This window comes from Haemaphysalis longicornis, unplaced genomic scaffold (assembly GCF_048455015.1).
Source record: "Haemaphysalis longicornis isolate Haplotype H1 unplaced genomic scaffold, Haemaphysalis longicornis Haplotype H1 scaffold_6, whole genome shotgun sequence".
In the NCBI taxonomy this organism is placed as follows: domain Eukaryota; kingdom Metazoa; phylum Arthropoda; class Arachnida; order Ixodida; family Ixodidae; genus Haemaphysalis; species Haemaphysalis longicornis.
The window spans coordinates 157,580,073-157,604,181 of NW_027526407.1; the positions used below are offsets into that span (position 1 = coordinate 157,580,073).

The following is a 24,109-nucleotide window of genomic DNA, read 5'->3' on the forward strand; positions in this document are numbered from 1 at the left end:
ACACCAACCCATGGCTTTTCTTAAAACACCATTTATCAATGAAACAGGGGTCGTGAGCGATTTGTCGGCACATGATAATTTGGTCTCTTCAGCGTAAAGAAGACAATAAGCTGATTGAAGATGATCCACTATGTCGTTAATATGAATAGTCAACAATAACGGGCCAACAATTGACCCGTGAGGTACCCCTTGATTTATAATTGTGATATCGGAAGAACGTTCGTCATTGTACACCTTGCCTTCCCTATTAAATAAATAGCTCCTCGAAATAGAAAGTGCAGGGCCCCTTCTGCCGTACAGTTCAAGCTTATTGAACAAAATATTATGATTATTTGTATCAAAAGCCTTTGTGAAATCTATAAACACTGAGCATGCCTGAGTTTATTGATTTTTTAATGGGATCTGTTACGGATATGAATGCGGGATTCGTCGAGCTACCAGCACGATAAGCAAATTGATTGGGCTGAAGGAATTCAAATTTAGCAAGGAAATCATTCAACCGCTGAACGAACAACCGCTCAGTAATCTTACTGATCCTCGATAGAACAGAGATCGGCCTGTAGTTGGAAATTATTAACCTATCTTCTTTTTTGAACACAGGAATAAATTCTTGCCTTTTTTTAAAATTCGCGGGAAAATTCCACTTTCAAAAATGTGATTGATTACTGTGCTTCAAGTGCTATAAATAACATCAGCAACAACTTTTAGGTGGCTGGCACGAATATTATCTAGACCTGAACAAGTATCTTTGAATCCCAATATTGTAAAGTAAACTTCTTCAGGTGACACAGGAAAAAGGCAAAATGTAGGACTAGAACGGCGTATAGCGGAATATGACGAAGAAACCTGTGGCTTCGGAAGCGAGGAAAAATATTCACAAAACGCATTTGCCGTGTCGCCAGATTTGGGAATGACGCTTTTGTATATATAGAGTTTACTTCAGATACAGGCACATTGCACATGGACCTGTTTAGAAAAATAATTAATATTTTCCATTGTTTTTTAGGATCATTTTTATTTTTATCAAATTCACCAACGTAGCAACGCTCTTGAGCTGCCTTCAACAAATTATTTAAAATTTTGGAATAATTCTGGTAGCGCCTAGCTTCGCAGTAACCCCTGCGTAACCCATGGGTTGCCAGGGTTCTTGTGTTTTTTTCTGACATTTTACTGCAGAGGTGCTAGCGAATATTGCATTATGAATTTTGTTACGAAATTCTTCTATATCTTTCTCTCCATCGCTACCAGTCAGTACGTTACGGGACCAGTCAGCAGAGGTAACGATTTCTACAAATTTATTTCTATTGAACGCTGAATTTGAAAGACAGGGGAGGCTTTTTACTGCTGCAGCTCTAAACGTAAGAAATATGGGATAATGGTCCGTGATGTCTACACTTACAACCCCTGATGCCGGTGCAGGTGATATGTTTGATATGGCATGATCCAGAAGAGTTTCAGTGCCCAGAAAGGTACATCTTGTAAGATGTTGAATTAACGATTCGTAGCCGAACCCACTGAAATATGCAATGTTGTCTACGGGTGTGTTATAATCATTATGTAGCAGGTTGATGTTAATGCCTCGAAGAATTTGTTTCCAACAAGTTTTTCAAATACCGTGTCAAGGCTAGCCGAAAATTCCAAAACGGATGACGATGATGAGTGATAGATGCATTCAAGAACAAAGTATTTATCCGCACCCTCAAAAAAAGATTTGTCTAGTTCGATAAATACAGATTCACAATAGGCGGGGCTTATTGCTATGTCAAGTCTGCGTGAATACGAGATTAGCTGTCAGATGGAGATAGAAGAATCCCCATGGCTACTAGTTTGACGATGGCAAAACTCGGACTGATAATATGAAAAGCCGTATAAGAGACAATCGTAATTGAAAGCAAGTTTCCGACAGGCAACTAAAAAAAACTAAAAAAAAAGTGGTGTTCTAGCGACCTAAGAAATGTGCTGATAGAATCATAGTTTTTACGAATGCACCGTGCGTTACAATGAATGAGGGATCTATTTTTGCGCTGAAGAGCTAGTTTAAATTGTTCCGGAGAAAACAGAGCCGTGATCATGTGAATTGCAAAGGGGGGGGGGGGGGGGGGCGAGCGGTTGCACCGAAGTTTGGGCCACCGAAGTTTGGGCCAATGTTCAAAGCATTTTGGAACGCATTTTCAGTAACTAAATCGATAAGTAAACAGAATCGCTTCGCTTGAGAATATCTGGTCGCATGTCGATGGAGACCCATGAGAGCTTCCTCACGGTCTCCGCCCGATTCCCAGCAGAATTATTGGAAATATTCAGTACGGCCCTGACGCGCAGGCACCTCATTGAAGGAATAGTCGTTTTCGTTGAGGAGATAAAGATGCTGCTCCGGCGTATGGACGCCGACATGCCTGAAAAACGAAAACGACGCCTATTGATGGGCGGGGCCAGAAAAAATCTATCGCTGCTCTAGTCTGCAGCTTCCTGAAGACTGTGGCCGAATTTCTGTCCGAAGCTGTTATGATAGAGAAGACTCTCGAGGTGCGGTTAGGGCAGTACGAACGCCAAGTTGGTGCTTTCCCGGTGAGCAAACGATCCGTGACGTAGCCCGTAAAGAACCAAGAAAACTATTGCCATCGACGGGGCTTCATTAAGTAGCAGCCTTAACTGAGGTGATCCTCGAGGAAGTGTAACATGCACTGGCCACCTCCACGCCGCCGGAAGGAAACTATGAGCTGCAAGCTGTAGCCTACACGACTGCTGATGACTTGAACTGCGCACGCATGCACGCACGCACGCACGCACGCACGCACACACACACACACACACACACACACACACACACACACACACACACACACACACGCACACACGCGCACGCGTACGCACGCAGGCACGCACACACATGCACACGCGCACGCACAGACACACACGCAGGCACGCACACACACACGCACACACGCACACGCGTACGCACACACACACACGCACGCACGCACACACGCACACGCGTACGCACAGACACACACACGCAGGCACGCACACACACGCACACGCGCACGCACAGACACACACACGCAGGCACGCACACACACACGCACACGCGCAGACGCGTACGCACGCAGGCACACACACACACACGCACACACACACACACGCACGCACACGTGCACGCACGCACGCACGCACGCACAGAGGACCAGTGAAGAGAACACACACTGCGCTGTGTGTGTTCTTTTTGTGCGCAGTTTAAGTAATTTTCAAGTAGGCCGGATTTCCACTCTGCACCAGGAGTCCCCTAGTGCCGTTGGCCGCCGTCGTCCGCTCGAACCGCTGGAGTACACCACCTCACCCCCAGGAAAACTATTAATCGTAGTCCGCTGTGCTATCACTGAACAGTAGTCGGCCACGTCTACCGTTCGCGGTCCTACAAGCGACTCGGTCTTCGAGGTTTCCCAGCCAACGCCCAAAACCACGCTCCCGGGCAAGCGCCCTCACGATATCGACGTACGCCTTCCCCAAACAAGCCGACGCCTAGCGCGCTTCAACTGCTCGCCGTCGCCATATAGGCACAAAGAAGTATATATATACTTACAAGAGAGGACACACCCATCACAGAGTTTAATACTAATATATACTAGACGGAAATGCGGCGCCACTGTTTAGGCAATCCGCGCTTCAGCGAGCGTTCCCTCATGTACCGGGCAGGCACGTTTCACTTGTCCTTGGCATGGCTCATGAGCAGGCTGGATAGTTGCCTCTGGCTGGAGAAAAGCAGCCTGTAGAAGATTTACCAGATTTGTTTTGGTATGATAAAATTGAAGCTCCAAAAGTATTTGTCAGAGATTATTTAGAGCTTCATACAAGATGTAGAAAAACAGAATATGTTACCTTTTTTTTTAATGATTTTCGCTGCCAGCCAAAAAAGAAGCCCGTGCCTAGCGTGTAGGCGAGGACATAGAGTTTCATACAATAATAAATATAGGGGAAACTGGCGCTAGTGTCAATGCGAACATGGCGGCGGCTATGTTCGCATTGGGAATGATGAGCAGTTCTGGAACCGGATTACGTAGGATCGAAACGGGCTTATAGCTGCGCAAAGTGTGTTTTTTGACAAAAATACTCTTATTGTCCGGTTCTCCGTTTACAAATTACATGGCGAACAAGAAAGTTAGGGACCAAAAACTGGTTCTGTGCGAAATAAAACGGTGCGTTTAAATAACAAGCAGATGCGAAGTCGAGGAGGTTGGTGGAGCAGGTTTGCTACTTGCATAGAGATAATATACTGACTCTAGAGGGAAAGCGCACCGCTGAGCCCATGCATTGGAACGGTACGACACACAGTGGCGGACATGATACAACGAGTTGAAGGTTGCCAGATGAGCTTTTGCTTACTAAATACGGTGACAGCGATGGGTTGTAATCTGGAACATGCTACTGTGGCGTTTCCGCGTCCGGCTAGCGAAGCATGCTATACAGTGTACTAGAATTGTACATGCGAGGATAAATTGTAACATGGCGGCCCGCTGGCCAGGCAAATTTTGTGTAGGCGGCGTCGACAGCATTGCGTTGTTTATCTCCTGTGGGTAGGTAACCAACGTGTTTTCGGTTTAGCGTGTGCGATGTACTGAGACTATTTGAGCAAGATGTGGCAACGCTTACACAACACTTGCTCGCAAGCTCGAATGCGACTGATTGCATGCGCGAGCACGTCAAATTCCGCTAACAGAACATCGCATCATTGTTGATGATAATGTGAGGCCACTTCGTTAAAACCCGTATCGTGTCTCTGCGAAGGAACGGGACGAAATTCGCAGTCAAGTGGAGCAGATGTCGCGCGACGATGTCATCCAGCCTTCTCGATGCCCGTGGGCATCGCCCGTCGTTTTGGTCAAAAAAATTCACCCGCATTTCCCCGAAGGGGAGCATGGGGAAGTGCTAATGCACGGGTGATGCGAAGGAACTCTTCTTGGCCAATCGCCCTAAGTGGGTATGTGGTGCGGGCGGACGGACGGCGGTGGACGCGTGATTCAGGGTCGCTTAATTCCACACTAGCCTGGTCAAAGTTTCAATGACTTGTGGGCTTGGCGCCTCGTGATCCCGATGTATGCTATAGGATTCAACCAGGGCTTCAATCCCATCTCGGTGAGGTATATTTGTGTACAGAGAAGTTACATCTATAGTTACAAGGAAGGCGCCATCAGGAATTTTTATGTTGTTAATTTCCCGTAGGAAGTGGTTAGTGTTGGAAGGAATGCCTGCCTGGCACCACGCGCATGACGTCAAGGTCATGGCGCGAGGCGCGGGGCGTGAGAGCTTTATTCTCTTCACTATGCTACACGTGCGGGTGTAGCAGATTGTCCCACATCCTCCCCTCTCTAAAAAGGTCACGGTTCCAACCGCGATGGCGGAATTATGCACCGGCCACTCTTGCTGTGAGTATGGTCACTGCTTGTGCATAATGGGTTCCGCGGGACTGTCTCTTGTTGCTGCAACTCGTTGGAATGTTGAGGCATTGCGACCAGGTGAGTTCTGTTGCGGCGAACAGATCCATACTCCGTGTCGACCCAGTAGGACCTCGGCTCCTCCGCTTGCTCTTTGACCGTGCCAAATTTTTTAAGGTCCACGATCCATACGTCAGTGTCGGGGTCCAAGTCCGGAAGGTCTCGTGCCCCATGCCGGATGCTGAAGTGGTGCTGTTGCTTTTTCCTGCTTTCAGCCTCGTATGCCCTCAGCCTGTCTCTGTCCGGGAGGCAGGGGACTAGGCTGTCCGCAGAAGCCGGCAAAGTAGTGCGGAGTCTTCTACCCATTAGGAGCTCAGCGGGAGAGTAACCGTTCTTGAGTGGGCTCGTCCGGTACGCCAAAAGCGTTTTGTAGGGATCGCCCGTCTTCTCGAGGGAGCTCTTGATCACTTTTACGGCAGCTTCCGCGAGCCCGTTGCTTTGAGGGTACCGGGGACTCGATGTCACGTGTTTAAAACCGTATTCTTTGGCGAAGGCTGCAAACGGTGAGTCAGGTCCCCTTGAAAATTGTGGACCGTTGTCACTGATGACCACTTCGGGAATTCCATGCCTTGCGAAAATTGACTTGCAGTGAGTTACCACTGCCCTCGCATTCAGGCTCGTGAGTTTGGCCAACTCGGGATACCTTGAGTAGTAGTCGGTGACGATTAGCCACCATGCTCCTCCAATGAAGAACAGGTCGACGCCGACTCGCTGCCAAGGCCTGTCAGGAAATTCTGTCGGCTGCAGCGGCATCTTCCGGTTAGTCCTGTGCTGGAGGCAGGTCCGGCAAGACTTGACAAGATTCTCGATGTCGGTGTCAATCGTAGGCCACCAGACAGCATTTCTTGCTCTCGCACGGCACTTGTCGATGCCGAAATGGCCTTCGTGCAGTACGCGGAGAGCTGACTCCTGTAGCTTTTTGGGCACGACTATCCGAAAGCCATGCATCAGGATGTCGTTGACTTCGGTGATGCTGTCCTTATGTGGCCAGAATTCCTTAAGGTTTTGTTTTAGGTCGCGACGGCTCGGCCAACCCTTCTGCGTGAATGCACGGAGCTGGCGGCAAAGTTCGTCGTGTTGTTGTTCCTGTTTCAATTCGTCCAAGGAAGGTGGTGAAACTGGGAGCGTAGATAACAGCTGACCCACGTGTCCTTCAATCTCTCTCTCGAGCTCATTCGTCTCGCCGTGGCTTACGGGAGACCTCGATAGGGCATCAGCTGCGGTCAGTTCTTTGCCGGGGACGTAAACGACCTCGTAGGCGTAACGCATTAAGCGCATCCGCATCCTCTGTAGACGAGGCGTTAAGTCGTCGATGGGTTTTGAGCCAAAAAGCGCAACTAGGGGCTTGTGGTCGGTCTCAAGGCAAAACTTCATCCCAAAAACGTAGTCATGGAACTTCTCGCATGCCCAGACGAGAGAGAGACCTTCCTTTTCAATCTGAGGGTATCGACGTTCTGTTTCCGTAAGTACACGAGAGGCATAGGCGATAACAGCGAAGTGGCCGTTCTCTTGCTTTTGGCGCAATACGGCGCCGAGACCGTAGGACGACGCATCCGCTGTGATCTTCGTCGGCCTGTCGTTGCTGTACACGGCTAGAACTGGGCTGGATGAGAGCAGTTTCTTCCATTTGCCGAATGCATCCTCTTGTGCGGCCTCCCAGACGAACTCCTGCTTTGAAGACAGCATGCTGGACAAGGGCTGGAGAAGTTCGGCCATGTTCGGTACGAAACGACCGAGGTAAGTCGCCATGCCCAGTAGCCGTCGAAGTTTAGTCTTGGAAGTTGGCCTAGGCATTTCTGTGATGGCTTTGAGTTTTCTCTCATCAGGTCGAACATGGTTGTTCTCGATGACGTGCCCTAAGTACGAGATTTTCGTGACGCCAAACTGACATTTTTCCTTGTTTAGGGTGACACCAGCGCGTCGAATCCGCTCGAGAGTACCTCGGAGTCGCTCGTCGTGTTCCTGCTTGGTCGAACCCCAGATGAGAATGTCGTCCATGTGACAGGCGGCCCCATCGAGGCCTTGCAGAATGTCACTCATGCGTCGTTGGAAGTGTTCAGGAGCAGAGCAAATGCCGAAGGGTAGACGATTGAAGCAAAAACGACCAAAGGGCGTTATAAAGGTCGTGATCAATTTGCTTCTCTCAGTCAGCGGGATCTGCCAAAAACCCGAGGTTGCGTCGATTTTCGAGAACCATGCGGCTCCTCGAAGCATGCCAAGGGTGTGTTCAACAGCTGGGATGGGATTCCACTCGCGGAGTACAGACTTGTTTAGTTGCGTGTAGTCTACACAAATTCGGAGTGCCCCCGAAGGCTTGAGTACGACGACCATTGGCGCGCACCATGCTGTGGGTTGCGTGACAGGAGTAATTACGCCAACTTCCTTCATTCGTTGTAGCTCTGCCCTGGTTTTTTCGTAGAGGGGAAGTGGTACCCGTCGTGGAGACGTCAGGGCAAACGGAGGTGCGTCAGGTTGGAGCACGATGTCATACTCCTGTTGCAGCTTTCCGAGCCCTTGGAAAACGTCGGGAAAATCTCTTTCTATGATTAAATCCAAAACAGTGTTCACAGACGGGAACAAGCCAAGGTTGGTGATGGCTGGTTTGCCAAGTAGGGCTGTGCGCAGACCGGGTAAGATGTAGACGTTTTCTACGCTTTCTCGGCCATTGAGCTTGAAACGAAGCCTTGCCAGTCCCGAGATGCGCAGAGTCTTTCCATCTGGACCCTGAAGCCTCCGGTCGGGGGAAGTCAGAACGACGTGCTTGAAGAGCTGTCGGAATTGTCGATCCGGGATAACAGTCTCATCCGCTCCCGTGTCGATTTTGAATACCAGGGTCTGGGACTCGACGAGGGGAGAGACTTCCCACCTGGATGAAGCCATCGTCGCCATGAGGCCCAGGAAACCTGGCTCCTGCTCGATGTTCCGAAGAGCATTTGTTGAGCGGCAGACGGTTTGGAAATGGCCCTTTTTCCCGCACTTCTGGCAGACGCAGTCTTTGGCAGGACAGATGGCCCTCACGTGACGCTCTTTGCCACACCAGCCGCATGATTTCTTGAAACGCCTCGGGTGGTGTGTGGTTGGGGGTGGCATTGCAACTGGGTCTTTAACGGGTCTACTACGCCGTACTTTCAGAGCGTCGAGGTTGACAGCTTCCTTTGGCGTGCCCGATAAGAGTTCTGCCTGCTGCTGTTGGACTGCTTCATTCTGACGAGCGATGGTTAGCGCCTTCATTAGGTCTAAGCTGGGGTCAAGCTGCAGAGTTTGCGACAGTTTATGGTTCTTGAGGCCCACGACTAGTCTGTCTCGAATTAACTTCGCGGAGCTCCCCGTAGTTACAAGAATCTGCTAGTGCGTGTAGGGCTGTTGCGAAATCTTCGACTGACTCACCATCCAGCTGGACTCGGGTGTTGAATTTCGCCCGCTCGGAGATGATGTTTCGCCGAGGTATGAAGTAGTCCTCGAAGCCCTTAAGCACTGCGTCGAAGTTCTTCTGTTCGTCAGTAGTCAGCTTGAAGGTATTGAAGATGTCCTCTGCCTGGGGTCCCATGAGGTAGACCAGTGCATCCACCTGGCATTCTTTGGGTTGATCGCTGAGCCCTGAAGCAGCCCGGTAGCGGAGGAAACGTCTCTTCCATTGGGGCCAGTCTGACGGTGAGAAGGTGAACGGGTCAGGTGCCGTGACCTGGAACGAGGCCGCGCTGCCGTTCTTGTTGGCCATCGAGGGTGAGTCGCTCGCGAAGGTCGCACGCAGGTCTGTAGTCGAGGGAAGGCCCGTAGACGAGGCAGAAGCGGCTTCAGAACGAGGGTTGGTTGGGTGTGCTGACGTGTCGTTCAGGCGGAGAGCAGCGGTCAGCACATCCCACTTCTGACACCATGTTGGAAGGAATGCCTGCCTGGCACCACGCGCATGACGTCAAGGTCATGGCGCGAGGCGCGGGGCGTGAGAGCTTTATTCTCTTCACTATGCTACACGTGCGGGTGTAGCAGATTGTCCCACAGTTAGTATCACGAAGATATGCCGAATGGGTAGCGAAGGAACTCTTCTTGGCCAATCGCCCTAAGTGGGTATGTGGTGGGGTCGCTTTCGCACTTAAAAACTCTTCTTGGCCAATCGCCCTAAGTGGGTATGTGGTGCGGATGGACGGACGGCGGTGGACGCGTGATTCAGGGTCGCTTAAGAAGTGCATTCGCACTTAAAAGGGCGGCACATTGCGATTTTGCGTTGATTACAGAAAGCTTAATGAAGTGACAAAGAAGGACGTGTACCCGTTGCCCCGGATCGATGACTCCCTCGACAGGCTTCGCCATGCCCGTTACTTTTCGTCGATGGATCATAAGAGCAGGTACTGGCAGATAGAGGTGGATGAGCGCGACCGCGAAAAAACAGCCCTCACAACGTCGGACGGACTTAATGAGTTTAAAGTGCTCCCTTTCGGCTTGTGTTCGGCACCGGAAACATTCCAAAGAATGATGGACAATGTTCTCTCCGGTCTCAAGTGCCAGACGTGTCTAGTATACCTTGACGACGTTATCGCGTTCTCGTCAACCTTTGCAGAACACCTGAAAAGACTATCCTGTGTACTTCGCTCCGTAAGAGCAGCTGGTCTTACACTTAAAGCGGAAAAGTGTCATTTCGGCTACCAAGAACTACGCTTCTGGGGCCATGTCAGCCACGCCGGCATCAAGCCCGATCCTGACAAAGTATCCGCCGTGTCCAACGTCCTCACGCCTGCGGACAAAAAGGCCGTACGGGGATTTTTAGGCCTATGCTCCTATTACTTGCGCTTCATCCCAAACTTTTCCCACTTCGCGGCTCCGCTAACAACCCTCACCCGCAATGAGGTCGCCTTCGTTTGAACCACTGAGCAGCAGGCTGCTTTCGAGAACCTGCGGCGTCGCTCACTAGTGCCGCCTGTGCTCGCCCATTTTGATGAAGATGCGGCCACCACAATCCATGCAGACGCCAGCAACGTTGGCCTTGGAGCAGTGATGATTCAATAGCAAGATGGCGCGGAGAGAGTTGTCGCTTACGCAAGCCGAACACTGTCCCGCGCGGAGCCTAACTATTCAGCTACAGAGAAGGAGTGCCTGGCTGTTGTGTGGGTGGTCTTGAAATTCTGGCCGTACCTCAACGGTCGCCCATTTTCGAGTATTTAGCGACCACCACTCCCTTTGTTGGTTGGCCAGTTTGAAAAACCCGACTGGTCGCCTAGCCCACTGGAGCCTTCGACTTCAGGAGTTCGATATGACGGTTGTATTTAAGTCAGAGAAACAACATTCTGACGCCGACTGCCTGTTTCGAGCTCCAGTCAAATGCCCTGTACCAGAAGATGATGACGACGGGGCGTTTCTTGGTGCCATCGACGCCCCAACTTTGTCCGATCAGCAAAGGGAAGACGTTGCGTTGCAGCCAATTCTAGATTTTCTGGAATGGCGAACTACGCACAAACCAAAGCTGTTATACGTGGACTCGTGTTTTTTTCTTTCTGAAACAACATCCTCTACAAGCAAAACTTCGCCCCGAATGGAAGAGACCTTCTTCTCGTTAATCCCGGGAGCCTTAGAAAACAAATACTACAGGCCTACCACGACGACCCAACCGCTGGTCACTTTAGGCTATGCAGGTACGATGACCCGAATTAAACAGAGCTACTACTGGCCCAAACTTCTTTTGACAGTGAAGCAATACAACCGTACCTGCCGTGATTGTCAGCGACGTAAAACACCGCCGGGACGCCCAGCCGGTTTAACTCATCCTGTCCAAATACTGGAAGCACCGTTTCGACAAATCATCATGGACTTCTTGAGCCCCTTTCCTACGTCTCATGCCGGCAACAAGTGGATACTTGTCGCCACCGGCTATCTTACACGATACGCCGAAACGAAAGCCATCCAGCGTTGCATAGCTCTCGACGTGCCCTATCTTTTTTATCGAAAATATTATTTTGCGTCATGGAGCTCCGGCAATTGTGATTACAGGCGGGGGTACCGCATTCAACGCAGACATGGTGCGCGCCGTCATGAACCTCACCGGTACTTCCCACCGAACATCGACAGCTTACCATCCGCATACAAACGGACTGATCGAAAGGTTAAACGAAACACTTGCAGACATGCTGATCATGTACGTCGACAAGCAACACAAGAGTTGGGACCAAGTTCTTCTATACGTGACTTTTGCCTACAATACAGCCAGGCAAGAAACCACGTGCATGACGCCATTCGCTCTTGTGTACGGTCGCGAGGCAACCACAATGTTAGATACCATGCTCCCTCACGACGGTGGGGGTGACGACACGACTGCGCCGGAGTTCGCCCAGCGCACGGAAGAGGCGTGTCAGCTCGCAGGACATCGAATCAGGCAACAACAGCTGCATGATGCTACTGCTTGCAATGCTCGCCACGGGCACGTCGCTTTCCAGCCTGGTGACAACGTTTGGGTATGGAGCCCGATCAGACGAAGAGGGCTATGCGAGAAGCTCATGAAGCGCTACTTCTAGCCCTACAGAGTACTACAGCAACTTAGCGACGTCACGTATGCAGTTACTCCGGCGGACAGCGTTTCCACAATGCGTCGTCGTCGGCCCGAGGTCGTCCACATAGACCGCATGAAACTATTCTTCGCGAGGACGTGACGGGTCGCAAATGCGAGAGCAAAACACTGATGATGATTCGTTCCGGGTAGCACTCGTTCGTCGTCGTCGTCTCCTTGGCTGGGATGTCACAAATTAAAAAGTTCGTTCACTTGCTTGTGGCTACGTGTCAATATGAAGGCCGGTGTCAATTTTTTGTGGGGAAGGTAAAATCGCCAGTGAGTATAATATTTGCGGTCACGATAAGGGAGCAGGTAATCATACAATTGGGTAAGAATTGAATCAACTGCATCGCAAGGACGATAAACAGCACATAGCAAAAATGAAAGACCATTGAAAGAAACATTTAAAAACAAACTTTCACGATCCGAAATTAGATCAGTCATTGTCGCCGCTATAACATCTTTCACAACGACGGCTACTCCGCCACCCCTTGATCCTCGATCTGCTCTGAACAGGTTGTAGCCAGGTGGCAAAATTTCATCGTCAGTGATATCAGCGTGCAACCATGATTCAGTAATGACAACAGAATCTGGTCGTAAGAAAGAAGAAGTGCCTCCAATTTATCAATACTGTAACGATACTTCTGGCGTTCAGTAATATTGCGAGCATACAATGACCATCGGCGATTGCTATGCAGTCGGTTCAGCGTTTATCTTCCGCAAAGGGATGTGCGATTTAGTTTCATCGTCAGGTGGGTATACCGCCGGTGGGTATACCGCTGGGTGGGATTATCGCCGGTCTAGTGTAAATATAGCTACGTTATAGGAGACAATATCCGCAACCGCAGAGGAACTCGAAGCGATCACGTGAGGCTTGTGGGTGGAGCTCGTCCTACGTTTTTACAGAGTAAACAGCTGTACTGCTGGCACGGCTGAACTAGTGTCACTAGATAAGGTTAAAGGGTATCGGCACTCTTTCTCCTATTGGTTCGCGCCTCCGCCATGATAATTGGTCAGTTCGGGCCACGTGACCAATACTGTATTGAACACTGCCACAGTTCATGGGGGCAGCCTATTGGTTGTTTTTGCGTTTTAGTCGGTCAACTATGATAGACTTAGCTTGTTCTCCTTACTCTGCGGCTGCGCAGGACTGACGTCGTTCCGAACGCTACTCAAAGATAACGCGTGCAACAGCATTTAAAGGAGCCATGAAGAGAAAACACAAGTTTAGTTCATTCAAAAGATTGTCGTTAGAATCATACTGACACCACTTTTAACGTAAACGTCGCTCAAATAAGCTACATAATTAGGAAAAACGGGAATGGTCATGCGACCTACCAGCTCATTTCCCGCAACAGAACCTATGATGTCACATGAGCTAAGCTCTGCGATTGGCGGAGGCTGGCAGAAGCAGACGCAAATTAGGTAGAGCTTACAAACTAGACGAACGAGCGATTTGCGCTTAAATTTAGGGCACATTCTTTACAAAGCAATAAAAATGTTGGGACAAACAGTGGAAGTTACGAAAGCACATGTAAACATAGAAGTACTGATGCGTTCTGCTGTTCGTACTGCGCACAGAATGCTTGGTTTAGCTGCACAGCACTACGGGACTTGGGGTTGTCTCAGACGACACTGGCCGATTGACGCAAGCAACGGTGTCTTACGTGACCCCATTTGTCGAGCGAACACTGTTTCAGGGAACGAATATTTTCTCCCAGAACAAAAACAAGCCAGGTTTAAATGCGGGCAAAAACAAACCAAACGCTTGCCACGGTATGGTGGCGCCATCCAAGTTACGGAACGTAAAGAAACGCGGGAACAAACCAACACCGCTGTACAGGGTGGAGACAACCTTTGAACGGTCCCGTGCCGCCGCAATTGGGCCAACGGTCTCAACGCGTTATTCTTTTCGTGTCCCACGAGACCTAGCAACGCGAAAGAGACAATATGATTCATAATTCTTCTGTAAACCGCGTTGCGGCGATAATTTTAGCGCGGTTTTGACACAATGACTTGCTTCGGCGGCGAGCGAGCAACCGAAAATGGCGGCGCCAACGTATACGTGTCTCTACCCTGTACGGCGGATGCGTGAATGAAGGTACTCTAGGCTGCAGAGCGGTCGGTTCCTGTGATGTCACTTGGGACCACGAAAACGCACGATTGAGCGGGAAAATCAAAATTTTAACCTAAGTTGTTTAATTTCTCAGTGAATAAAGCACCGTTTGTACCCGGACAAGCGCTGGGGGCACTATAAAACACGAAATCTTTCGAATAAAACCAACTTGCATTTTCTCTTCATGGCTCCTTTAAGCAGCATATGTGTGTCCGCAGATGCCGTTTTGCTGCATCTTCGGCAGTGTTGTTAACAAACGCTGCACATTTACGTGCATTTTTAGTTACAGATTTTGTCGGTTTACTTTTTCTATAGCTGCTTCTTTTTTATAGTAGTACACAGTGTCTAAATTACCGTTAATATCGTTTAAATGTTGGAATAATGCAGTTGTTAATTTTCTGAGTGCTAGGTCACTGCTGTTGTCTAATGCAGGGCGTAAGGGGTGAGCTCAAGCTGCAAGGGGCCTTCCGTCCCCTCTGGTATTGTATTTTCTACTGTACCGAGAGAAAAAATTGGCCGCGTATCTGCTCCTTTCGTTGCAAATGTCGTCAAAAGACGATAGTCTTTGTGGACATTTACCAAGGAAATGCACCCTTTGCTTTCCCGCTCACCTCTCATGCTGTTCCTGTACGGTCGCGCTCATCCCAAGGTAAACACACTAAAGGTTTGCGCAAGGCGATTTGAATTTACCGCGTTCCACTGCTACAGGCCGGTTTCCTCGATGCCAGCGCTGAAGTAGGGCGGAGACGCACGTGAATGGAGACGGCTGACTACAAGGTTTATAGAACCGCGTGGCTGTGCTCCACGTGCGTTCCAAGCAGAACGTCGAACCTAGCTTGTGGAGCCTTTCGTTGCTGTTGCGGCGTGATTTTTCATATCCCGCCAGGAGGCGGCGGTTTCCTGCAGTAGATGTAGATTATCATTTGCTATCGAAAAACCAAGCATCCATTAAGTTTTTAATAAAGGAACGCTGTAAATATCCCATCCGTACTACTTTCTTGTCTTATATTTGCGTAATGTCTTGTTCTTGTTCAACAAAGTTGACAAGTATGAATATATAAACCCGGATTAGACGTTTACATTTGGCTGTGAGTATATAAGACATTGGGCAATAGCAATTTTACTTTTGCCGGGTGGCTGAATCGAGTCACAGACAGACAGACAGACGGACAGACAGACAGACAGACATACAGACAGTCCAAAATTTCTGGGTTTAAGTAGCCCAAGAAAGACTATCGTCTTTAATAGCCAAACGACCCGGTCGAAATTAGCGGCGAGGCCGTAGAAGCTGTAGTCTAGCAACATTGATGAACACCAAAGGGGCCGCTGCTGCTGATTTACGTGCCTCACTGGCTGTACTCTGATACCTTATTTAGTTACACTAAGCTGAACTAACTGAACCCCCAACCAGCTAGACTGGCGAAATAAGCGCTCGCGATGCTTACCTCCTGCCCTCTTTCAGGAAGCATCCAGCCGGATCTTTACCGCAAGAAAGAGGCCGTGTTCTTCCAATCGCGTGAGGCCTCGGCCAGTTCCGCCTCAGCCACGGCGGCCGTCCCTACGCACGCCGGGAGGCTCCACTTCAGGCTCAAGTACGACTTCGACAAGTCCGACTTGGTCGTTCACGTCATCGAAGGTAAGCGTGACCCTGTGCACGAATGCTCCTTAAGTTTTCGGGCTTGTCAGCGCTGCTGCTTGTGTGTGACTGCTGTGGTTTGTTTAATGCCAACAGCTTGCATTCAACTGAGTCCGCATTCAACTCATGGGCGTGCAATTCTTAAGGTTATCTCCCTTCTTGCGAATAAGAAATATGTCACCATTTTCACTGGCTTAATAGTGTATTGAACACGCCTCGGAAGTTAAGCCTGCGGCCATTTTGGTTGGAAGTGGTGGAAATACTTGCCTTTGGGCAATTTTTTTAACGGAGCTATTTAACGAAGCCATAGGGTATGGTTTGTTTTTGGTATTCACGACGCAAAGACGTGAATACGCGTTCTCTGCCTGTGTGCACGCAGATCTTTAGGTGAATTTACGAAAATATTTGTGAATCAGCACCACAAGAGGGGCGGGTCACAGCGCCGAAACATCGTCTCATTAATTCCGTAGGCAGTCACGTGTTCCCGTACTTGCAACACGGTGGATGGCAGGGCCTGTCTAAGCACATCGCGTGACAGCACATGAAGGGTACACGCTTTAACACTTACCGGGCATGTGTTTCATGCACTGTACCCACCCCCTCTGTAACGCCGTAAAGGCCCTGAGGGTACTGAAATAAATAAATAAATAAATAAATAAATAAATAAATAAATAAATAAATAAATAAATAAATAAATAAATAAATAAATAAATAAACACTTTGTGATTTCCTTTGTTGGTAAAAATGACGCCCATTCCATGTTCGCCAGCACCGGAGAACATAAAAAGGTTTGCAAACGAGCATTGTGAAAAAAAATCTCGCGACCGCGTTGCGGGGAGTTTAGCGAGATTTTTTTGGTAAGGTTCCGTTCCACAGTAAAATGTAAAACCACGAAAGGAAATTCAATTTGTCTCCTTTAACCTTGATTCCAAGTGGGAAAGGCCATATTCAGATTTTGTTTGCGCCATTAAGGGTGACGGAAAGCAAAAGATGGTGCCAATTTCTAACCGGTCCAGATTGCCGGCCGGGAGAACCTGGTGGGTCCTCGGCTGTCATCATCATTACTATTCGCTTTGGCGGTAAATTAAAAATAGGGAGCATCGTCGGTGGTCGCAAAATGTTATTTCGCACAGTTCTAAAGAGAATAACAACTGCATGGGCCCAGCCACTTCCCGGCCGCCATCTGGGTAAAATTCTGAGGCTTTAAAGGGCCCTTTTTGAATGTCCGCCAAGTTTCCGAATCGTCATAAGGAGTTTGCTGTGTCCGTCGCTTTGCAACCGTATGGCCGAAACTGTAGCAGGTTTCAACTTCAAGAGGTGACGCACTTGTATCGTCTGAGGGCTTTTTTCACTCGTTGTCGGCCTCTAACCGCCCTGTACTTCCGCGTATTCCAGCCAGGGTGTCGCTGACTTCGCTGTGAAGAGGTGGCCCGTGAGCGCTTCCAGTAGGTGAATAGAACATTTATCTCCGTGTGGCAGCACCGGGACGCTTTTTTCTTATGAAGTCGCGCTGAGATTCGGATGAGTTTTCATTGATGAGGCTCCAATTAACAGCATGCGATGACGCGGAAAGAACGACGCGAAGGCGAGTGGTTGTTGATGGCTCTCGGAGGACCTTATGATGCGGCATGTAGTGGGCATGATTGCGTTAAGTCTTGTACGCATGAAAGATGTTGAGGCGTACGTGTTTTCCCGCTACCTTCCGCAATTTAAGGTTATCCGAGGGGCATCAAAAACCACTCATTTTTAGATCGTTTCTGACGCCTCTCGGGGGACATTTACGTAAGGGGTGGGGTGGGAAGGCTACATTGAAGTTGTCACACACCAAAGTAACTTAAAAGGGTACGCACTGACGGCAAGTCGAAAATAAAACAAAGACGAAAGAGAAAAATACGTGCAGGACAAAAGTAAGTGGTACGAGTTCAGTAAAAACGCAACTTCAACCGCCTTGAAACAAGACGGCCTTCAGCACCATTGATCAATTTCGTTGGCATTTTCTGCACCTCCCTCCTGGGAGAGCTTCGCTAGGTTCAAAAAAGATGGTATTCAACCTGCAATAGCCCTTCATGTCATGGCTGAACCCCAAATCAGGAAGCATTTCACCGTTGGTTCGAACCACTACTAAATGTGTACCAATTAATTTGTGGTAATTTGCAAACTTCAGAGAGCACAAGTCGTGGGGTGCGCGATTCGACTTTATTCAAGCTCACCAGAATGGTCTGAAGGTACTCGAGGGATATGTTAGTTCGTATGTATATTGAAAATAGCAAACTGAACATGCTGGCAAATTTGAATTTCTCACCAAGCTCAGGGCAGAATACCGGACAGCTCGTTGAACGTGATTGCGTTATTATCAGGATGCCTCCATCTCGGGGTAATTTAGCAGCACGCATTTTATTATAGCCCTAAATTTCATGTCGCCGCCACGTTTCGGTAAAACATTTTGCGCAGGTCATCAGTGAGTTGTTCATTGTTCAGTTAAGTAAATGTTTAACGTGGATTTTAACATTAACATTAACATAAGTCTAAGGTCAGTTTATTGTGAAAGTACCATCACCTCAGTCGTTATTTGGCACAAGAATCTCGATGAATCCAGACTCGGGTGTCCTATGCAATTTCCGAGCAGCACAGGACATTGACGAGGAGTACAGCTTATCGCGCTCAAGGCGCAGTTTCTCAGTTTCCTCTTTTTTTGATGCAGTTTCTTGTAAATTTTTCTTGTAACTTATAACTCGTAATTTCTTTCTCGGAGAAGCTTGCGCTTACGTAAAGTTTCTAATAGCCAGCAGAAAAAATAAAGCTGGTTTTCTTTTCTTTGCAGTTGGTGAATACTTTTTTTCTGTAATCCTAAAATTTAGTATTACCGAACGAGGCCTTAAGTTTCTTCTGGAATGTGAATTTTGGAGTGGTTTCCTATTACGCAAATTCATTGTAGCCGCAAATGTTTGCTCAGAAGCTTTACGTGCTAACTTTCCCCTTTATTTGTGGGCTTTCTGTTTTGCTCTGTAAAATTACGACAACCATCAAGATATTCAGCCGACATCTATCCTGTAAATTCCTCCTTACATTTCCAAAAGTTACAGCTGGGGCGGTATTCTCGTAACTGTCCCTTTTGAAAACGTCCCTTTTGCGTCCCTTTTATTGTGACGTACTTCCGGTTAAGAAGTGGACGTTGGCAGCACGGAGGAAGGTTGGCAGTAGGTTTGCCGCGCTTGCGTTACGTCACTTCCGGTTGTTTGCTGTTAGCCAATCAGGGCTCACCAAAAGGGACACTTTTGAAAGGGACGCAAAAGGGACAAAACTCGAGAATACCGCCTCTGGTGGGAACTTTCTTTGCAACTTCATTATCTGCGTAGATTCGCAAGACAAGCGGTGGCGCTCTTTTGTGCAGCCATGGATCTGGGGGGTCCGGGGAGCCAGCGGCAGCTCGACCCAGTCGGCCCCTCGGGCGTTGGGTTCGGCGAGCCGTGCGTGCGGGTCGTGCTTTTGCCGGAGGTGGACAGCAAGCAGCGACAGGCCTTGATGCGGCGCCGGTCCACGGACCCGCTTTTCGACGAGACCTTCAAGTTTCCGGTCTCCTTCGACGACCTACCGGCAAGGACGTTGCTTTTCCAGGCACGTGGCTTGGACTTTGTGCAAGCGCAATTTTGTCCTCACATCTCTCGCAGGTGTCATCAAAGCCGTGAAAGGCGGGGGTGGTCGTGGTGACTAGGAAGTCCGCTGCACCGCGGTTTTCAATAGCGTTCTGAACGCTGTTTTAAAGCTGCCTCAAAAAGACGTCTTTCATTTCCACACAGAGCGATAAAAGCCCTTGATTTTTGGCCCTTAAAACTGACTCACTTGGTTGAAAATTTTAATCACTAAGCAACCTTAAGCTTTTGCTGCTAGAGGCTGTTGCTAGTCCCCATTTTCGGAAAAGAACACCTTCAGGCTTGAGTCTTCTTAAGCCAGCAGTTGTTTCGTGCATGCGTGGCAGCGCGACGCTTATCTCGTTGATTTGTGCATTCCATGATTGTGAACCGCCATGTGCGGGCGGTTTGTTGAAATGGAGGCTCGGTCAGTCTTAACATTCTCCGCCTTGCGCAGTTGTGGTTGACAGACGTCCGTGCTTTGATGGCTGGCGCTGTTGACGGTTAGCAGACGAGTGCCAATGCCGCATGGTTAAGCCGCTGGTAAGCCGCCTAGCTTACAGCTTTTCAGCGGCCACCGTTAGCCCTTATTTTTACCTCAACGTGCATGTGGTGCACGTTGCATGCGGTTACTAGTACCACCCCGTTGCCGGGCTCGGTAGATGACGATGGTTCTTTTACCAAGGAGTTAGCTGCACAGCCCCGTGTTGTTTTTGTATAGTGCTTGTCCACATAATAAACATCTGTGCTGTGAAAGTTGACGCTTCCCATCGGAGTGGTTGGCGTAGGCGTAGTGAGAGCCGACCCTGTCCAGCTGCTTGGCTAGCTCGAAGCCGTAGTGGGCAGCCCCTCTGCAGTCAGTGCTCTACGAGAGTAAGAATAGCAACAACAGTGTTGCTCTATTTTAATGCCACTTGTCTAATGGTATTGTAGCGGGCCTACAGAACGTGAGCGGGAAGCCAGCAGTTTGCTGTCAATCAAGCTCCTCCGCACTAGTGTCTATCACGCCATGGCAAACAGGCGAAAAGAAGTTTCACCGCACTTAGAGCTACCTTGCAAAGGGAGGGCGAAGGGAAACGTAAGTCTTGCGACCTCTACCACACTTCACTCCTATTCGCCAGCAGATAGTGCGCCATTCGACCTCATCTACGGGCGACGCGAGTGATCCCTCACTGTCCGTAAGGAGCTCTGGACGAAATATAACACAGGTAGACGCTGAACAACACGAATACCCTGTCAATCAACGAGACCTACTCGAGCAGACTTGCCGAATTGCCCATAAGGAGACTTAGAAAACACACAAAAAAATTAAAGGAACTCCGAAAAGTCGCCCGAGAAAGTTGTCGATTGGAAACAAGGTCCCTATTCTACTTCCATTTCGGTTTCATTTTATTTGTTTACTCTTAGGCCCTCGATCCGTTACAAAGAGGAGAGGTACAATAATTAAGAACTAAAAAATGGCAGGGCAGTTATAACAAATGGTCGCTGACTGCGGACTTGAAGTGTGCAGTGTCACTGATGGAGGTGATGGAGGCGGGGAGGTGATTCCACTGCAAGCTGGTGACCGGAACAGACGAGTTAAGATAGTTGGGCACACCAACTTTTAACGGAAGATCCTCGAGGGATGATCCTGATGACACGTGCAGTCATACACAAATAAAATGCGAACACAAAAATATGAACGAGAACACACAAATAGCGCGATTTCTTTCCGTGCGTGGCGTAACTGTCGCGCGGCGTAATTACTGTGACAGGGGTGGGAAATGTGCCTTTCCAAATGTACCAATAGCGGGCCGTTACTTGAGCTCCACGAATAGTATTTTTCAATTATGTGTGTTCTGGTTGATGTTTTTGTGTTCGCTTTTCATTTGTCCATGACTGTAGGTTATAACTCTTAAATGTATTAAAGTAGCAAATGCTCCAGGGGACGACAGCACAACTGTGGATCTTTTCAAGGTAGTGGAAAAGCTTGCTTTACTATTTTCAGAATACTTGAAGTCTCGAAAAGTGCCCGTATAGCCTGGAAAAACGGCATTATTATTCTCATTCATAAAGGACCCGCCGCGGTGGCTCAGTGGCTAAGGCGTTGCGCTGCTGAGCACAAGGTCGCGGGTTCGATTCCCGGCCGCGGCGGCTGCTTTTCTGATGGAGGCGAAAAGCAAAAACGCCCGTGTGTACGAGATTTCGGCGCACGATAAAGATCCCCAGGTGGTCAAACTTAATCAGGAGCCCTCCACTACGGCGCGCCTCATCGCCTGCGTTGCGTCGGCGCGTTAAACCCCACAATAAAAAAAAAATCAAAATCATTCATAAAGGGGATTCCAAGGGCCTCAAGAATTACAGACCCATCTGCGTACCCTCTATGTTTACAAGCTGAGCACCGAAGTTATAGTTAGCCGCATAGGTGACAGCCTGGATTACCAACAACACAGAGATCAGGCTTAGTTTAGGAAAGGGTACTTCAACCATTCATCAAATCCATGTCGTCAATCAAGTGATAGAAAAATCTTTAGAGTACACTAAACCCTTTTATATGGCATTTATAGACTACGAGAAAGCGTTTGATTGCGTACTCACCGCAACTGCGCTAGAAGCACTAAACGACCGGGGAATGGAGGAAACCTACAAGAGACTTCTAGAGGACATACATAAGGAATGCACGGGCAGGATAACCCTGCACAAATGAAGCGATTAATTTCCGATCTGAATCGGAGTAAGACAGGGAGATACCATGTCGCCAAATCTATTCACAGCATGTCTGGAGGCGGTATTTATAAAGCTTGGCTGAGAAAACATGGAATTAAGGATAAACGGGCAATAGTTGAGCCATCTAAGGTTTGCGGACGACCTAGTCTTGCAGAGTGAGACTGCAGAACACGCGCAAACAATGCTTCAGGAACTACAATTACAAGCACAGCAGGGGGGCTAAAAATAAATCTGAATAAATCTGATGTAATGAGGAAGAAGCATGCCAAGAAAGACCCCTTCAAGTTTGGAAACAAAACCAGAAGAAGCAAAAGAATACAACTACCTCGGACAGATGATTAGTGCTGAGCCCAACCACGAGAGAGAAATCCGGCGCAGAATAAGTATAGGTTGGGGAGTACTCGGCAAGCACGCCAAAATAATGAAAAATAAGCTACCTTTATCACTCAAAAGAAAAGTCTACAACCAGTGCATACTGCCGGCGATGACATACGCAGCTGAAACTTGTCACATTACTAAACAACTAGAAAGCAAACTTAGCTTGGCTCTGCTCAACGGGCCATGGAACGAATAATGTTAGTAATAACACTCAGGGATAGGAAACGATAGAGGCATTGATTGATCAGTGATTGATAGTCAAAATTATTAAGTTGGATTAAGGTGGATTATGATAGATTGATGCAGAATCAGATGAATAAAAAGGAAATGTGGCGTTAAACAGACGTGGACGAAGACACGATATGTTAGAAACAGGCGTGGTATCTTCTCTTCGTCCACGTCTGTTTAGCGCCACATTTTCTTTTTATGCAAGTATGAACGAACTCGCTCAGCAACAAGTTCTGTGAAGACTAGGGTGTTTTAAGGAAGATTAGTTTGGTTTAAGGACGATTAAATGCGTGGCTGGTGGTCCGACGTGTGGACGTATACTTAACAGGTAATCGTCAAAATAGTGACTCAGGCTGTCGCCTTCAAAGCACATAAGCAGGCTTAAGGGCTGGGACAAAATTGTACAGCCCAGTCTAGTAGGATTTGGACATTCGTACACGCACTTGTGCACACCCAAATGGATCGGTAAAGCGGGTTATGCTTTCTGGGCTACTCTGGGGAGGCACCTAAAGGAAGCATGACGGGGTCGCCAATTTAAGAATCCGAATATGCTTGTCGTACACATTTCAGGCATGAAAGAAGAAGGGTATTACTACATGAGGCAATTTAGATTTAGGAGATCTAGTTCCTGCTTGAGCTATACAAGCAGTTTTGTCTATTCTGGAGTCGCAGAGTCTGGTGTGACACGCTGGGAGCATGTGTTTAAAGTGGGCTTCTGATTTGATTTAGCACTTGGGCCTTCCTTTTTTTTTACCGGATCCCGGTCAACACACAGTAGTTTAAAGTGCCATTTCCGGCGCAGGTGTTCGACTACGACCGACTATCGAGAAACGACGTGACAGGAGAAGTTCGCGTGCAGTTGGCGGACGTAGATGTCACGACTGAGACCGAAGTGTGGTGTGACATCCAAAGGACTGAAAAGGTGAGCTCACTGCATCAGAAAAGGCGTCTGTTTGCAAGAAGAAGCTGTTGCACAGTGTTTTGGAGAATTGAAAACGCTCACCATAAAGTGGCCGTTTCAGAAACACCGGTGTTAGCGAATACACGATCTTCATGTGTTTCCAAGCTGTTGTGCCTATTGTACCAGCGGGCGTTGAAAATGTAGCGGCAAATCCGCCCCAACGCTAACAGTACTTGAGCAACAAAATGTATCGCTCAGGATATAGCAGGTACTTGTGTCCTCGAGGGTGGCTATCGCAAGGTACGTGATGCTCCTAGAGGGCAGAGAGTATTGTTACGAATGAGCCCGCCGCTGGGCTTCGTTTCAATACTCCTCGGCTGTGCTTCGAAGCCTCCACTACGTGCGCCTTTCAAGCAGGCCCCTTTTGTCGGTGACTCACGATCGCAGCAAGCCCCGACAAGCCTGGATCTCTGGTGCCTATCTATCGCTGCGAT

At 48.7% G+C, this 24,109-nt stretch overlaps 1 protein-coding gene across 1 annotated transcript in view; it reads left to right on the top strand.

Moving 5' to 3' along the window:
• LOC144141227 (synaptotagmin-5-like) overlaps positions 1 to 24,109 on the top strand; it is a 106,775-nt gene that overhangs the window by 32,168 nt on the left and 50,498 nt on the right. Inside the window, exons 3-5 of the mRNA XM_077672783.1 lie at positions 15,600 to 15,773; positions 19,165 to 19,388; positions 23,517 to 23,636. Coding sequence (XP_077528909.1) covers positions 15,600 to 15,773; positions 19,165 to 19,388; positions 23,517 to 23,636 — 518 coding nt within the window. The remainder of the gene's footprint in view (positions 1 to 15,599; positions 15,774 to 19,164; positions 19,389 to 23,516; positions 23,637 to 24,109) is intronic.